Source organism: Scyliorhinus canicula, chromosome 10 (assembly GCF_902713615.1).
Source record: "Scyliorhinus canicula chromosome 10, sScyCan1.1, whole genome shotgun sequence".
Taxonomy (NCBI): Eukaryota; Metazoa; Chordata; class Chondrichthyes; order Carcharhiniformes; family Scyliorhinidae; genus Scyliorhinus; species Scyliorhinus canicula.
Genome location: NC_052155.1, coordinates 167,318,308 through 167,336,645, shown reverse-complemented (window position 1 = coordinate 167,336,645; position 18,338 = coordinate 167,318,308). Strand labels below are relative to the sequence as shown.

At 45.4% G+C, this 18,338-nt stretch overlaps 1 protein-coding gene across 3 annotated transcripts in view; it reads right to left on the bottom strand.

Annotated features, from left to right (window-relative positions):
* Window positions 1-18,338, bottom strand: part of rttn (rotatin) — a 229,033-nt gene that overhangs the window by 22,839 nt on the left and 187,856 nt on the right. For all 3 annotated transcript variants that reach the window (XM_038810072.1, XM_038810073.1, XM_038810074.1), the window contains exons 38-41: window positions 18,105-18,258; window positions 13,647-13,784; window positions 12,025-12,236; window positions 8,569-8,674 (exon numbers count right to left, since the gene is read on the bottom strand). In XM_038810072.1, coding sequence (XP_038666000.1) covers window positions 8,569-8,674; window positions 12,025-12,236; window positions 13,647-13,784; window positions 18,105-18,258 — 610 coding nt within the window. The remainder of the gene's footprint in view (window positions 1-8,568; window positions 8,675-12,024; window positions 12,237-13,646; window positions 13,785-18,104; window positions 18,259-18,338) is intronic.

The window sequence follows — 18,338 nt, the reverse complement described above, 5'->3', positions numbered from 1 at the left end:
GAGTGGCGATTCTGGTGAGGAAAAATGTGTCGTTTGAGGCATCGGAGGTGGTGGCGGATAAGGGGGGTAGGTATTTTATGGTTAGGGGCAGGCTACAAGGAGAGAAGGTGGTACTTGCTAGTGCATATGCCCCAAATTGGGACGATGCGGGCTTTATGAGGCGTATGTTGGGACGGGTCCCGGATCTAGAGGCGGGAGGTCTGATCATGGGGGGGGGGGGGGGGGGGGGGGAACTTCAATACGGTGTTGGATCCTTCACTGGATCGGTCCAGCTCTAGGACGGGTAGGAGGCCAGCAGCGGCCAAGGTACTGAGAGGGTTTATGGACCAGAGAGGTGGGGTGGATCTATGGAGGTTTGTGAGGCCGAGGGCACGGGAGTACTCTTTCTTCTCCCACATACATAGGGTCTGCTCTCGGATAGACTTCTTCGTGGTGAGCAGGGGACTGATTCCGAGAGTGGATGAGGCCGAGTATTCGGCCATTGCAATCTCCGACCACGCTCCGCATTGGATAGAGTTGGACATGGGGGAGGTGCGGGACCAGCGCCCGTTGTGGCGGTTGGATGTGGGGTTGTTGGCGGAGGAGGAGGTGTGTAGGAGGATCCGGGCAAGTATTGAGGGGTTCCTCGAGGTGAATGATACTGGGTAGGTTCAGGTGGGGGTGGTCTGGGAAGCCCTGAAGGCAGTGATTCGTGGGGAGCTGATATCCATCCGGGCACACAGGGAGAGGAGTGAGAGGGATAGACTTGTGGGAAGGATGCTGGAGGTAGACACGAGGTACGCAGAGGCACCAGAGGAGGGACTGTTGGGGGAGAGGCGCAGCCTGCAGGCTAAATTTGATTTGCTGACCACTAGAAAGGCGGAGGCACAGTGGAGGAAGACACAAGGGGCAGTGCACGAACATGGTGAAAAGGTGTGTAGGATACTGGCTCATCAGCTCCGCAAGCGGGATGCGGCAAAGGAAATTGCTGGAGTGAGAGACAAGAGTGGGAATGTGGTGCGGGAGGGAGTAGAGGTGAATGAGGTCTTCAAGGACTTTTACGGGAACTGTACCGGTCAGAGCCAACGGGGGAGAGGAGGGGAATGGAGAGATTCCTCATCGGGCTTTCTTTCCCGAAGGTGCAGGAGGAGCAGGTGGAGGGGTTGGGTGCGCCGATTGAGCTGGAGGAGCTAGTTAAGGGGATCGGGCAGATGCAGTCAGGGAAGGCACCGGGGCCGGATGGGTTCCCGGTGGAATTTTATAAAAAGTTTGTGGACCTAGTGGGCCCCTTGCTGGTGCGGACACTTAATGAAGCGTGGGAAGGGGGGACTTTGTCCCCGACGATGTCGTGGGCGCTGATCTCGTTAATGTTAAAGAGGGACAAGGACCCCCAGCAGTGTGGATCATTCAGGCCCATATATCTCCTCAACGTAGATGCCAAGGTACTGGCAAAAATCCTGGCCACCAGGATAGAGGACTGTGTGCCAGGGGTTGTACACGAGGACCAGACAGGGTTTGTGAAGGGAAGGCAGCTGAACACGAATGTGCGGAGATTGTTGAATGTCATCATGATGCCGGCGATTGAGGGGAGACAGAGATAGTGGTGGCGCTGGATGCGGAGAAGGCCTTCGATAGAGTGGAGTGGGGGTACTTATGGGAGGTGTTGGGGAGGTTTGGATTTGGTGAAGGGTTTATTAGATGGGTGAGGCTGCTATATGAGGCCCCGATGGCGTGCGTGGCAACGAATGGGAGGAGGTCGGAGTACTTCGGGCTTTACCGAGGGACCAGGCAGGGTTGCCCCCTGTCCCCCTTGTTGTTTGCATTGACAATCGAGCTGCTGGCGATGGCGTTGAGGGATTCAGAGAGGTGGAGAGGTTTGGTGCGAGGTGGGGAGGAACATAGGGTGTCGTATGCCGATGACCTGTTACTGTATGTGGCGGACCCGGTGGGAGGGATGCCGGGGGTGATGGAGCTGCTAGTTGAGTTTGGGACCTTTTCAGGTTATAAACTAAATTTAGGCAAGAGTGAGGTATTTGTGGAGCACCCTGGAGACCAGGAGGAAGGAATTGGTAGGCTCCCGCTTAGGCGGGCAGGGGAGAGTTTTAGGTACCTGGGGGTGCAGGTGGCCAGGGACTGGGGGACTCTTCACAAACATAAGTTCACCAGACTTGTAGATCAGATGGAGGAGGAGTTCAAGGAGGTGGGACATGCTGCCATTATCGTTGGCGGGGAGGGTGCAGTCCGTCAAAATGACGGTGCTTCCGAGGTTCTTGTTCCTCTTTCAGTGCCTGCCCATCTTTATCCCCAGGGCCTTCTTTAGGAGAGTGACTAGCAGTATATTGAGCTTTGTGTGGGCACATGGGACTCCAAGAGTGAAGAGGGTTTTCCTGGAGGGAGGGATAGAGGCGGACTGGCGCTGCCCAACCTTTTGGGGTACTATTGGGCGGCCAATGTGTCAATGGTGCATAAATGGGTGATGGAGGGGGGAGGGGCGGCGTGGAAAAGAATGGAGATGGCGTCATGTAGAGGTACGAGCCTGGGTGCCATGGTAACGGCGCCGTTGCCGCTCTCCCCTAAGAGGTTTGCCACGAGCCCGGTGGTGGCGGCGACCCTAAGAATCTGGGGACAGTGGAGACGGCATAGGGGGGAAACTGGGGGCTCGATGGAGGCTCCATTGGGTGGCAATCATCGTTTCATCCCGGGGAACAAGGATGGGGGATTTAGGGGGTGGCAAAGGGTGGCCATCAGTAAATTGAGGGACCTGTTTATTGGCGGGAGGTTTGCGGGCCTGGGGGAACTGGAAGATAAATTTGGGCTTCCCCAAGGGAACATGTTCAGATACTTGCAGGTAAAGGCGTTTGCTAGGCAACAGGTAGAGGGATTCCCTTTGCTGCCCTCGCGGGGGATGATGGACAGAGTGCTTTCGGGGGTGTGGGTCTGAGAGGGGAAGGTGTCTGACATCTCTAAGGTAATGCAGGAGGTGGAGGAGACGTCAGTGGAGGAGCTGAAGGCTAAATGGGAGGGGGAACTTGGGGAGCAGATAGAGGACGGGACTTGGGCGGATGCCTTGGAGAGAGTCAACTCTTCCTCTTCATGTGCGAGGCTTAGTCTCATCCAAATTAAGGTGCTGCACCGGGCCCACATGTCCGGGACTAGGATGAGTAGGTTCTTTGGGGGTGAGGACAGGTGCACCAGATGTTCGGGGAGTCCAGCGAATCATGCCCATATGTTCTGGGCATGCCCAGCACTGGAAGAATTCTGGAAGGGGGTGGCGGGGATGGTGTCGAGGGTGGTTGGATCCAGGGTCAAACCAGGGTGGGGACTCGCAATTTTCGGAGTTGCGATGGAGCCGGGAGTGCAGGAGGCGAAAGAGGCCGGTGTCCTGGCCTTTACGTCCCTAGTAGCTCGGCGGAGGATCTTGCTGCAGTGGAAGGATGCGAGGCCCCCAAGTGTGGAGACCTGGGTCAATGACATGGCAGGATTTATAAAGTTGGAAAGGGTCAAATTTGCCCTGAGAGGATCAGTACAAGGGTTCTACAAACGGTGGCAGCCTTTTCTGGACTTCCTGGCTCAAAGATAGGTATCTTGGTCAATAGCAGCAGCAATCCGGAGGGGGGGGTTTACTTATTATAGTTTCTATTTTTTTTCGCTACGGTTATGTAACTTAACATTGTATTAATTTAAGTTGTTGTTAATATGTTGGGTTGCTCATTGAGGAGGGGCGAAGGTTCATGATTGTTGTCATTACGGTTATCGTTGGTATTTTAGTATGGTTTGATGTTGTTGTATAAATTTAAAAATTTTCAATAAAAATTATTTTTTTTTTAAAGTTTTACGTGAAATGCATATCTGTAAAACAATGACAAATACCCTAAGTAGTAGATAATTCAGCATCTTAATTCTGCACTCTTATACCTTGATTTTGGAAAGGAACAACTCCTGTGTAGGAGGTAGCAAAATTGCTTATTCTCATAAGCAGGTTTTAAATTAAGTTACTGTGAAAAGCCCCTAGTCGCCACATTCCGGCGCCTGTTCCCGGAACAGCCTCCCCGAACAGGCGCCGGAATGTGGCGACTAGGGGCTTTTCACAGTAACTTAATTTGAAACCTACTTGTGACAATAAGCAATTTTCATTTTCATTAAACCCCCAGGTTTTGAAGCTGACTCACTAATGATACAATAGTGGCAGTTAAATCTACATGATAGTAAATGTACAACAGTTGTTCCAAACAGCAACCTTACATGCACTATCATTGACATCTGAATGAGCGTTCCAGAATAGATGGCATAGAGGTCGTCAACTTGCCCTTGTGCTGTTCCTCTGTAGGCTGGCAGTATGTAGAATACACTTAACCATCGCATGGCAATCTGCTGCTTACCAGTCTTTGAGCTCTTGCATGTTAGAAGTGAATAACTGTCAGAAGGTCTTGGCGGCAATGGCATTAAGTTTCTGACTTATTCAAAAGGTGGGTAAAATGTTTGAGGGCAATTTTCTGATTCAAAGTAAATTTGGAAGCAATTTTGGGTTAAATATTTGGGCGTGTCTGGAGGATCACTCCACAAAGTGACAAATCAAATACAATAAAAGCCTTGCACATCCCTAACTTTACCAATGGACGCAAGTGATAAAAACAGTCTAGCCTTCGGTGAAAGGAATTTACATCCAGTTGTTTGAACAAGTCGGAATGATGGATGCAATAACTTGAGGATCTGACTGGACACAATTTCCAAATAGTTGGAAGATCCTTAAGTGATACAATTTTGTATAAAAGATCCTTAAGTGACACAAATTTGAAGTAGGTCAGAGAGTTAAATAGCATAACGAGAACTTCAACAGAACTAATTTTAAATTAATGTCAGTTAGACACTAAAGATACTTCACTATAAATTACTATTGCAGCCAGAACCAAAATAGCGGTTCAACACTGCAGGAAATGGAACAATTTCAATAGACTACTAAAAAGCCAGAATCAACTGAATTTGAACGTAATGCACAAACCTTTTCCATTTTAATGAAAAACAGTTATAGAGTGCAAGATAATAACAAGTTCCTTTTATATAATGTTTTAATGAGGATAAAGGACATTCATAGAAATGTAATTAGACAAAAAAGGACAATGAGCCAAAAAGAATAAACTTTGAGGGTTGGGTGCATTAAAAACTTGGTTTAAAATATTTTACAGATGAGTCTTGGCAGAGAGGTTGAGGCAGGGAAATTAAGAGCAAGGGAATAGAAAGTTGAAGACACGAAAGACAATGGGCAGGCAAAAGGAATCGAAGATGTACCAATGGCAAAATTCAGAGTAATGCAGAGTTCTCAGCCAGCTATAGTACTAGAGAATGTGAAGAACAGGGAAGGAGTAAAGTCATGAAGGAGTTCAAATACAAAGTATGCATTGTAAATTTATGGTGTGACTGAAGGTGATTTGTTTTACCAATGTCTAGCTCGAGGAATCTCTTTTTTTAATATTCATTTTTATGGGATGTGGGTTTCATAGAATTTAAAGTACAGGAGGCCATTCGGCCCATCGAGTCTTGGAAAGAGAACACTGGCCAAGGTCACCACCTCCACCCTACCCCATAACCCAGTAACTCCACCCAGCACTAAGGGCAATTTTGGACACTAAGGGCAATTTATCATGGCCAATCCCCCTAACCTGCACATCTTTGGACTGTGGGAGGAAACTGGAGCACCCGGAGGAAACCCACCCACTCACGGGGAGGATGTGCAGACTCCGCACAGACAGTGACCCAAGCCGGAATCGAACCTGGGACCCTGGAGCTGTGAAGCAATTCATAATGCTACCGAGTCTCGTTGGCTAGGCCAGCATATTACCCACTCCTAATTGTCCTTGCAATTATCTAGCTGCCTTCTTGAACCACTGCAGTCCATTTGGTGTAAGTACACCCAGTATGGTCATAGAACCCCTACAATTCGGGACGCCATTCGGCCTATCGTGTGTGCACCAACCCTCTGAAAGAGCACTCCACTCTAGCCTACTCCCTCACCTAACCGGCACAGCCTTGGACACTAAGGAGCATTTTGTTTATCATGGCCAACCCATCGAACCTGCACATCCTTGGACTGTGGAAGGAAACTGGTCAACCCAATGGAAACGCATGCAGACACGGGGAGAACGTGCAAACTCCACAGTCATCCGGGAATTGAACCTGGGTCCCTGCCGCTGAGGCAGCAGTGCTAACCACTGTGCCACTCTCATTATGAGGGAGGGAGTTCCAAAAGTTTTACCCAGTGACACTGAAGGAATGGTGATATACTTCCAAGTCAGGATTGTGAGTGACTTGGAGGGGAACTTCCAGGTGGTGTTACCATGTATCTACTGCCCATGTTCCTTTAGTCGAGAGTTGTCATGCGTTTGAAAGGTGTTATCCTGCAATGCATTCTGTAGATGCTACACAATGCTGCTACTGTGCATTAGTGGTGGATGGTGTGAATGTTAGTGGAAGAGCTGCCAATCAAGTGGGCTGCTTGGTCCTCGATGGTGTTGAGCTTCTTGAGTGTTGTTGGAGCTGCACTCATCCAGGCAAGTGGGGAGTATATCATCACACTCCTAACTTGTGCCTTGTAGGACAGGTTTTGGGGAGTCAGGACGTGAGCTACTTACCCAGCATTCTTCACCTCTGACCTGCTCTTGTAGCCACAGTATTCACATGGCTAGTTGTCAGTTTCTGGTCAATGGTAACCCCAGGATGTTTATAATGGGGTATTCAGTGATGGTAATGCCACTGAATGTTAAGGGAAGATAGTTCGATTATCGCTTATTGGAGATGGTCATTGCCACTCGTGTGGCGCAAATATTAGAAAAGATGGGACAGTGGACAGGTAGAAAGAAGATGTGGAGTGGCAGAGTGGGGTATCATCAGTTAACGTGTGGAATATGAACCATGCCTTAGGATGACGTCATCAAGCAGCAGCATGTTGAGGGCAAGGAGCAGGTCAAGGCTAGATCCTTGGGGGCTCCAGAATTAACAGTGTGGGGGAAGGAGTAGTTAATTGCTGGAGATAACCTTGCTACGATTGAATAAATGATGTGCAGGTAATCCCACTGTGCTGGACAATGGAGGCTGCACCACAGGAGGATTATTAGATTAAACCATGTCAAAATTTGGAGAAAGGCTGAGAAGGGCAAAGTGGAACAATGAACCATAATTGTCACAGCAGACTTAATGTGTGACTGATTGAAATCCCTTACAGTGCTATAGCAGGACGGAAGCCTGATTAGAGATAATCAAACATAAAGTTGTATGAAAGACGGACTTGGATCTGGGTTATAGAGAAGGAACAGAAGTTAGAGATGGGTCGGTGATTTTCAAGGACAGATAAGGCATGTTCAAGGATAATGGGCGGGATTATCGGACCCCGAGCAGCATATTGTCAGGGATGAACGCGGCCCACCATTGGCCACCGGCGGAATCTTCCAGTCTATGGGGACAACATGCCTTTCACCCTCCGCCGCCGGATAATGCGCCGCGGAATGTCGCCACTCGACTAGAAGATCCTGTCAGCAGGAAGGGCCGGAAAGGTTCGGCCAACGATGATGGTTTTGAACTGGACGAGACAATATTAGAGGAGGAGCAACCATTCACAATGCCAGTTAGCATGTGGGCTCAGAAGGGAAGTTGGGTGATTAGTGCAAATGGAGTCAGTCAACCATCAGGTAGGTGTCATGAGCTCAGAGAAGGCATGAGGGGAAATAGGTGATAAAATAATGAAAGATGTGGGTTCAGTTCTATGGAGGAGGGTTTGGTTTGGAGGCAATGGGAAGGAGTGGTGTGGCAGAGGCAGCTGAAGGATGGTCTCGATATTTGTGACACAGAAGAGGCTGCCTAACTGTTATCAGCTTTAAATAATCAAGTTGTCAACTGGAATGTCTTCAAGTCCAAATGTAACATTTGACTTCTCATCCAACTGTGGTGTTTGGTCACTGCTAGTATTTCCCAAACTATTGCGGCTGAGAGGTATAAATGCAAAGAACAAGACCTTCAGAAAGATTGAAGAGTCAAACGTCACAGATCCTGGAACGATTTATGACATTACCCATGCGATACTATTCATCAACAATGCACCACATAAGTATATTCTTACTTTGGATCCCATCAATGCTGGGTTCTATTCTTGAAGTTTGTGATGGATAATGAATGAAGATACATATTTTTCCTCCTTCTACCCCTTCCTATTTGTAAATTGTAACAACGATCAGGATTAAAAAATAATGCATGCTGCTGACCAGAAAGATCAGTTCTCACATAGCCCCAATACCCCTTTCATTCTCCTTGAAACCAAGCTGTTATGGCCTTGAATCCAAGCTGGCACACACAAACTACAAACTCATGACCACCAGTGAACAGATTGAGAATGTTACAATTCATTTCACTTGCGACCTTTACTCGTCATTGGAGAGGATGGTTAGTGATGCAATGTCCTGAAGGTGGATTTCGACATAGCTTTCTTTTTGGTTCATATAATATCTCATTATTTTTTTTTGATAACTCCCATGTTGAGATAATCCAACCAAAGGCAGCTCAAGATTAATTTTACAAGTGCACTGGAATATTTTGATGACTTACCCTGCAAGGCATGCTTCTGTGCACAAACGCTTACAGGAAGCAATGCTGCAAGAGCACTCGCTGCAACCTTCCTGTGAGCATCGCCAGATGATTTACCCTCATAGCTCTACAAAAAAATAACAGAAAAGCCACAAGTAAATCAACCAGACGTAACTGAAAAATACATTTATTTTTCAGAATACTGGAGTAGAAATGTCAATGTTTCTTTCTCTTATTTAATTTTGGTTTCAACTCGTTCTATATCCTTGGTCACAGATTCTCTTCAAGTCTACTTTTGTTACTCTCAAGTATTTGAGTACGTGTCTCCACTCAAAAAATGCAATGAAATATATCAACGTACACACAATTAAACCAAAGCTTACTGCAAGGACAAAGAGAAGATATAGCAAGGAATTAATCCAGAGTATTCTTTCAAACTGAGTTTCTCATATTCACATTTGCTAGTCAATTGGACGACATGTACAATTTCAGCAGCTAAACAAATAAGTAGAAGCTTTTCACTTCTCATTAATGGATTCAGTGACTTGTTGGGGTTTTATTTCAATTAGTCTTAACTGAATATTTGCTGTTTTAGCAGAGAATTTACTCCTGCCCCCCCAACATGTTGCTGGAACAAGTAGGGGCACATATTTTTAATTCATAGTAACAACCCCTATAATATTACCGTGTCTTCCACAATACTTGTTCTCTGTCAATTTCTCTTGGTCTATACATTTGAGAAGCTGAGATGAATGGATGTATGTTTAGATAACAGATCGGAGTTTTCCAAGCAATGCACACCACGGAAACTCTGAGCATGCATCTGAAAGAATTAGGCTTTCCTGCGGTGCATCACTGAATCTGCGGTGCTATCTGGGAATGGCCAAGAATAAATTTTGGGATCTTCCCCCAAGGATAAGAAACAGTTTATAACTTTGTTGAGCATTGACAAATAGATTCCAAACAGGTTGGCAACAGTCACTTTGTCAAGAGGGATGACATACTTACACAAAAAAAAAAACAGAAAGCAAGGTAAAATATTAAATAAGGGGAATATTCAGACCCCGCCCCCCGTGGGTCATAGAGCAAATACAGCAAACGGTAGATACTGAAACATGCACAGCAGCTGAATGTAGTTTTGAACTCTATCTTAAAGGTGGTAATGTACAGTATAAACGACCCTCTTATCGACTGACCTCATTAACACTGTACCCCTGTGTGCTTCACCCGATGCTGGTGTTTATGTAATTACATTGTGTATCTTGTTTTGCCCTATTATGTATTTTCTTTTTTTCCCTTTTCTTTTCATGTACTTATTAATTCTTTATTGCATTTATTAGTGATTAGTTAACTGAAAGCAGTATATAAGAGCAAAGTCTTTTTTAAAGCTTGATATTCATTTGGCAAGGTTTTGCAGTCAGTGGTGAATGTCAGCCGTTCATAACGCGTGCACTCCTACATACACTTTCCACAGGCTTTTGTACTGAATTATATTGTAAATTATGGAACCAAAAAGTGCCCCTTGCTCTAAAAGGCATCTGGGACCCTTGTAAACAGGACAAGCAACTATGTAGCTCAGTCTGAATCAAGAAATGTTATCCAATTTAGTGCCAAATCAAATACAGAAAGTGAAAGAGAGGGACAGAAAGAGAAGAAATATACGGATGAAAGAAAGACATAAAAATAAGTACATTTATTTTTCAAATATCCAACAATAGCCAAAATTTGAAGGAATTGCTGCACTTGGAAGTTACTTTTCCGGGGTTGTTTGGCAATATTGAAGACCTATCTCGCCATTAAAGGCTATATACACTGGACTGGAAAAGGACCAACTTCTTTCAGCGAATTTCTAACCAATCTCTGATATAAACACAAGTCATTGCACAACATATTTGAATGGCGTGTCTCTCGAGAAAATACTGTGACGCATTTGGAGGAGCTGGTATCTCGGGCAGTAACTTCTGATTTCCGTGCTCAATTTGCATGCTCAATCGTGGGAAGGTTCTGATTTCTACACATGGAATTTGTGAGCAATGTTAGCCAGAGTGTTATTTCCACAGCAAAATCTGACAGTTCCTCTATCATGAAAAGCTGGAAGGGCAAGAAATTTTATATCCAAAAACGAAATCTGAAAATCAGAGGCACACGCCCTTTGCAGATTTTGAACAGATCAAAGAAAATGTGAGAACAAGAATCTTTCTCCACAAATACAGGCAACAGCTTTTCAAATACCCACATTGACCTGGTTCCGCTCCCTGGAAAATCTTTGGGGCCATTTATTGCTTCAAATTGCAGGCAGAAGCCAACTGTTTAGCATGTGGCTTAAAATCGCTTGAGTTGGCTATCACATTATGCACTGTCCCCTGGAGAGGAACAATATGGTGCTAAATCAGTGTCCAATCTGAATCCTGAGACTGGAATAAGAAAATTAAATGAAGGAAGATTTGCATTTCTATAATAACGTTCACAACCTCAAAACATCCCAGTGTTTTGCAGCCAATTATTTACTTTTGAAGCGCTGCCAGTATTCATAGACTCATAAAATCTATACAGCGCTGAAGGCGGCCATTTTGGCCCATTGAGTCTTCACCAACCCTCTGAAGGAGCACCTTACCAAGGTCCAATCCCCCACCCTATCCCAATAACTTGGGGCAATTTAGCATAGCCAATCTATCTAACCCGTACATCTTTGGACTGTGAGAGGAAACCTGAGCACCCGGAGGAAACGCACACAGAAACGAGAGAGAAGAATGTGAAAAGTCCACACAGATGGTCACCTGATGTCGGAATTGAACCTGGGTCTCTGGCACCATGAGACAGCAGTGCTAACTACTGTGCCACCGTGCCGCCTATTGTAACATAGGAAACATTTAAAAAATGTGCGTGCACCAAACTCCCACAGATAGTGTGTTAATGAGCAGATAATCCATTTCAATAATGATGGTTGTGGGACAAATATTGGCCAGGACATTGGAAATAACTTCCCTGCCCGTCTTCAAAATACTTCCAATTAGAACTTTTTTGACTATTGGAGAGAGCAGTTTCTCGTCTATCTGAAAGACAGCATCTCCAACAGTGCAGTGTTGCAGTGCAGTGTCAGCCTGAACTTTTGTGCTTCAGTTTCTGGAGGGGACTTAACCCAATAACTGTTGACTTAGAAACAAGAGTGCTGCAAACTGAGCCATGGCTGACACTGGAGTGAGCTGTCCTGTTCATTTCCAAAGCTGGCAACTTCACCATGTCTGGAGGTCTAGGGATCAAAATACCAATAAAGTTAACAATAATGCTCAAAGTACGAGTCGCCTGGAATTTTTGATGCTGAGATTAAACAGGTCTGTAATGGTGTTTTGCAATAATTCAACTCTACAACTAAAATCAAGCAGATTAATTGTAAATATTGCACTTTTGCTAGTTAATTTAGATTTTTCATACATTCAAAGTAACTACAATTAATTTGATTTGGAATTTGCAGAGTACCTTTAATATGCTCTCACAGAGCTGACTGCCTGATGATTCATCCTCTTCATTTCCATCTAAAAGCTTACTTAGAGTCAGAGTGTTGATTGAGTGGTTTACTGCTCCAATTTGTTGCTTCCCCTCTTCAGTCAGAAGGAGAGAAACAAATTGTAAGGATACGGCATACAAACAGGGTCTGCTGGTCGACTGCTGAATGCACAAGGAAATCGTATCTAAAAGACAAACAAATAATTAAACAATACAAACGTAAATCTCTTGGTACAGAAAGGCCGAAAATGGCTTGGGTTTAATCTTGCATTGACATTAATCATAGAATCCTTAGTCAGAAGGAAGCCATTCGGCCCATCGAGTCTGCACTGAGCCTCTGAAAGAACACCCGACCCAAGGCCACTCCTCTGCCCCACCCTATCCCCGCAACCCCACCTAACCTCCACATCCCTGGACACTAGGGGACAATTTAACATGGCCAATCCACCTAACTTGCACTTTTTTGGACTCTTTTGGAATTAGGAAGCTACAATTGGACGTGGTGTTTCCAGGATATTCAGGGCAGGTTTCGGCACAGATGTTTGCTACTAATCACCATATGCCAACCTATAGCTGGAAAGTACTGGATACAGACAGTGACCGAAAGAATAGGGAAGCCTCTGCTGTTATGCCTCCCACAATTGAGTAGCCCGCAAATGGTCAGCTTCATGATTTACCCATGAATAACAGCAGACGTAAGGGTTGTCAGCACCCACAAAATTACACCCCAGTGGAAGTTGCCAATTTTGCCAAGTTCATTATGCAACAGGAAAACGCACGATGAACGAAGAGAAATTCTTGTTCACCCTTTTTAAAAAAGATTACAAACGTGCACTCAAACATTTCCACTGATGTTTGGGAAAGAAAGAATGATCAATTTTAACAGCTGACAAGATGTTTTGGCCCTCAATGTGCAACTGCTACATGAGAAAACAAATCATAAAATATATCAAAATATTTCGGCAGTGTTGCATGCTAAATTCCAGGTGCTTACAATGATGAATTTTATCCCACAGAGATTAATTATAAGGAAAGCTTGAGAAAAGCAGAGGTAGGTGACACTTCAATATTGGATGCGTTGAATTAGAGATCTACCCAGGGTGCCAAACAGCCTGCTGCTTACACTGCACCATCTTTGTAATATGTACAGTTTGTGCAAATCAAAACTAACTTTTAAATGCGCCTCAATGATCGCCAATCTATAGGTTTTAAAGTGGCTAACTCGTTTCTGTATCACATGAAAAGTGGCAGCGGTGGGTTGAGATTGCACACACACAAGTGAGTATATGCAGCAACAGACCATAGGTGCTGCGAAACTGGCTTCAAACAGTATCAAACTCTGTGCAAGGTCCCTACAATAAGAATTGTATACTTAAATCTGAAATTAAAAAAAAAAATCAACAGGAATAATACTTATTCAGTCTGGATTCAAATTTCGTTACACAAATCAAATTTATTCCTAAAATATTTTGTTGCAAGGCACACACATGGAAATGGTGCATTAGCTCATGCAGGCACCACTGATATCAAGTAACCAAGGGGAAAATCTGATCTCTTGAATGTAGAAGACGCACACATTAGCTGGTTAATATTACCTGTGAGAGCAGTCCACTGCTTTTCCACTGCAGTTACGAGTGCAGGGAGCACATCCTGACCACCTTTCCGTAGAATTGTGTTCAAAAGGATAAACAAGTCTGCCCATGCTTGGTAGATGGCAGATGTTACCTCACAGTCTGAAACACAGAGCTTCGCATTGAAAACTCACTAGTTTAAGGACAGAGAATTTCCAGCTATTAAGTGCTAATGCTGGATAACAATAAGCACGTCATGTTTCGACTTTAACCTATTTTTACAAAACCCTTTGCTGATATTTAGTATTATACTTAAAAGCAAGCACCAAGGGCACAACAAACATTCACAACTGCTCACATGATTAATGATCAGTTGCCTCCTGAACTCTATTATAGCTCTATACTTTTTTTTCCCTGCTGGCAATATGTGACAATCTTAGTGAAAACTAATTGCAAATATTTGGCAAGCTAAGCAGCATCAGAACAGAAGATAAGATGTGGAACGGGGATAGGCTGTATGACCCCTGGAGCCTACCCTACATTCAAGAAGATCATGACTGATTTTCGAACTTAACCCCAATTTCCGTCCAATCGCCATTTTGCATGAGTGCAAAATCTTTTTCAGTCTTGAATAAAATCAATGCCCGAGCATCCACAGCTCTCTGGGATAGATCATTCTAAAGATTCGTAACCCTATGAGTGAAGAAATTTCTCACTGCGGTCCTATCCTGTGTCTCTTAGTCCCGGACTCTCCAGCATGTCAGCATCTACTGTGTCAAAGTCGCTTCATCAGTCATAACCTGCCAACTTGAAAATTACCTATTTACTCAGCGACTCTCTGTTCTCCATTTTCTAACCAATCCTCTATCCATGCTAACATATTATCCCCAATTTCAGGATCCCTTTACATTTGTGTGGCACCTAATCAAGTGTCTTTTGAAAGTCCAAATATAGGATATCCATTGCTTCCCCTTCATTTACTCTGCCAAGTTACATCCCCAAAATGCTCTAGCAGGAACTTCCTGTGGTGGCCATGGAGAATGGTCGCACATTTAGTGGCTCCCGCTCGAGGTGGATTTTTTCAGTCCTTCCCCAGCTATGTGGTGTTTGCGGGCAAAAGGTGCACGAATGTCCAGGGAATGCAATACTCCTCTGGTGGGGCTGGATATGGCTCATCGGGCGAGGAGTGCCACAAGGAAGAGAGAGCAGTTGGAGCAGGAAAGTTTTTGTGGTGCGACACAGGTGAAGATAGCGGAGAGCAAGGGCGCAGCGCTCCCCTCCCAGTGGTTGACGAAGCAGCTGGTGGAGTTCCTAAATGGCAGATTCTAGCAGCAGAGGAAGGTGGCCTTAGAGGATTTGGCCAAGGTGATGCAGCTGCTTAGGGTGGCGATCGAGCAGATGGAGAAGTGGCAGGAGGAATGGCAATCCAAAAGGTGGAGGAGTCGGTGGTGGAGCATGAGGATCGTCTGACCTGACTGAAGGCAGAGATGGGGATGCTGTTGATCAGTCAGCAAAGGCTGAGCGCGAAGTTGGAGAACCTTGAGAACCGCTCCAGGAGGCAGAATCTGAGAATCGCGGGGATGCGCAAAGGCATCGAAAGTGCAGAGGCAGCCAAGCATGTGGAGAAGCTGATGGGGGAAGGTGCAGGTGTTTCACTCGGGGCTGGATATGAAGACGAGAGAGATGGTCGTGTTGATCAACAAGAGGGTGACGTTTGAGATGGGGAGCGTTGTGGCTGATCTGATGGGTAGGTATGTGGTGATTAGCAGGAAGTTGGAAGGGATACCGGTATCCTGGTTAATGTGTACGTCCCAGATAGGTGAAGGTGAATGAAGGGGGAGGTCACAGCCATCACTTCATGGAAGGCACTGAAGGCTGTAGTTAGGGGAAGTTTATCTCGATTCCGGCGCACAGGGAGGGGGTGAAGTGGCAAGGGAGGGCTGTGTTGGTTGAGGAGATCTTGAGGGTGGATAGGAGGTACTGAGTGGTCCCGGAGGAGGAGTTATTGAAGGAGAGGCAGAGGCTCCAGATGGAGTTTGAGTGAGTGTCAATAGGGAAGGCGGTGGGGCAGTTCAGGAAGGCCAGAGGGGAAGTGTATGAATATGGGGAGAAGACAAGTAGGATGCTAGCCCATCAGTTGAGGAAGCAGGCAGCAGCTAGGGAGATTGGCAGAGTGAGGGACCAGGTTTGGGGGGGGGGGGGGGGGGGGGGGGGTGGTTAAGGTGGTGATGGATCCGGAGGGGATGAGTGGGGTATTTGAGGCCTCTAACCCAGCCAATTACCGCCCTATCAGACTACTCTCCATCATCAGCAAAGTGATGGATGGAGTCATCAACAGTGCTATTAAACTGTACTTATTCGGCAATAACCTGCTCATGGATGCTCTGTTTGGGTTCCGCCAGGATCACTCAGCTCCTGACCTCATTACAGCCTTGGTTCAAACATGGACAAAAGAGCCAGAGTTGAGGTGAGAGTGACTGCCCTTGATATCAAGGCAGTATTTGACTGAGCATGGCATCACGGAGCCCTAGCTAAACTGGAATCAATGGGAATCAAGGGGAAAACTCTCCGTTGGTTGGGATCATACCAGGTACAAAGGAAGGTGGTTGTGGCGGTTGGAGGTTAATCATCTCAGCTCCAGGACATCAGTGCAGGAGTTGCTCAGGGCAGTGTCCTAGGCCCAACCATCTTCAGCTGCTTCTTCAATGACTTCCCTTCCCTCATAAGGTCAGAAGTGGGGGTGTTTGCGGATGACTGCACAATGTTCAGCACCATTCGTGACTCCTCAGAGAATGATGCAGTCCATGTTCAAATGCATCAAGACCAGGACAATATCCAGGCTTGGGCTGATAAATGGCAAGTTACATTTGTGCCATTCAAGTGCCAGGTAATGACCATCTCCTACAAGAGAGGACCTAACCATCACCCTTGACATTCAATGGCATTACCATCGCTGAATCCCCCCACAATCAACATCATGGGGGTTACCATTGATCAGAAACTGAACTAGATTAGCCATATTAATACTGTGTATATCAGGGCAGGTCAAAGGCTAGGAATCCTACGGCGAGTAACTCACCTCCTGAACCCCCAAAGCCTGTCCACCATCTACAAGGCACAAGCGAAGTGAGAAAGTTACAAGCAAATGTAACTTCTTAATTCAAAAAGGGAGGGAGACAAAGAGTGGGAAACTGTAGTCCAGTTATCTTAAAATCTGGCATAGGGAAAATGCTAGAAAATGCTATTAAAGATGTTATAGCAGCACAATTAGAAAAATTAAAGGCAATAATGCAGAGTAACATGGTTTTGTGAAAGGGAAAATACGTTTAAACAATTCATTGGAGATCTCTGATGGAGTCACATGTATAGTGGATGAAGGGGAACCAGTGGATGTACTGTATTTAGATTTCCAGAAGGCATCTGTTAAGGTGCCACATCAAAAGTTTATGATTGAAAATAAAAGGTCATGGCATAAGGGATAACACATTCAGTTGTATAGGGCTCTGGTGATACCACATCTGGAGTATTGTGTACAGTGTTGGTCTCATTATTGAACTAAAGATGTAATGAATAAAGAACAGTAGAGAAGGAGTATTAGACTAATACCTGGAATGGGCCTGCAGTCTATGGGGAAATGTTGGATAGATTAGGCTTGCATTCACTGGAGTAGTAAAGAGTAAGAGGTGACTTTATTGAAACCTTTAAGATCCTTAGGGGTCTTGACAAGGTAGATGCGGAAAGGACATTTCCTTGTTGGAAAAATCAGAATTAAGGATCACAGTTTAAAAATAAGGAGTCACTCACTTAGACAGATGAGAATTGTTTTCTGAAGGTCATGGGTCTTTGGACCCATGAACTCTCTTCATCAAAAGGTAGTGGAAGCAGAGTCTTTGGAATATTTTTAAGGCTGAGCCCGATAGCTTCTTGATTAACAAGGGGGTGAAAGGATATTGGGGGTAGGCAGGAACCTTAGAATCCCTAGAGTGCAGAAGGAAGTCATTTAGCCCATCGTGTCTGCACCAACCCTCCGAAACAGCACCCTACCTAGGCCCTTGGCCCACTCTCCTGCCCTCTCCCCGTAACGTCACCTAACCGTTGGACATTAAGGGGCAATTTAACATGGCCTACCCGTGTAACCTGCACATCTTTAACTGTGGGGGAAAGCAGAGCACATGAAGGTAACCCACTCAGACACGGGAGAACGTGCAAACTCCACACAGTCATCTAAGGCTGGAATCAAACTCAGGCCCCTGCCACTGTGAGGCAGCAGTACTTAACACTGCCACTGTGGAGTTGAAGTTTCAATCAGATCAGCCATAACCTTATTGAATGGCAGGCAGGTTCAAAGGACCGGGTGACCTACTCCTTCTCTTACTTTGTATATTCATATATACATAACTGTATATTCATATATGCAATAACTGAAAAAAATATCAGAGCACATACATTCTGGGAAGGAACGATCAAGTTAAAATACATTACCAAAATAGTCCTTGCAACGTATGCAAAGTACTGTGAATATATTTGACAACAATGGTTTTAACAAGTCATCCTGCGTTACATGTTCTGGTTGCAAGATCAAACAGGGCTGAATGAGTCCAGAAAGAGCAGAGAGGTACTGAAGGTGGCTCAAAACCTGCAGACAAAAACAATAATTATGTACATTATGGAACAAGATGTCAACTTAAAATCCCAGTGAAAGCACATAGGGTCTAC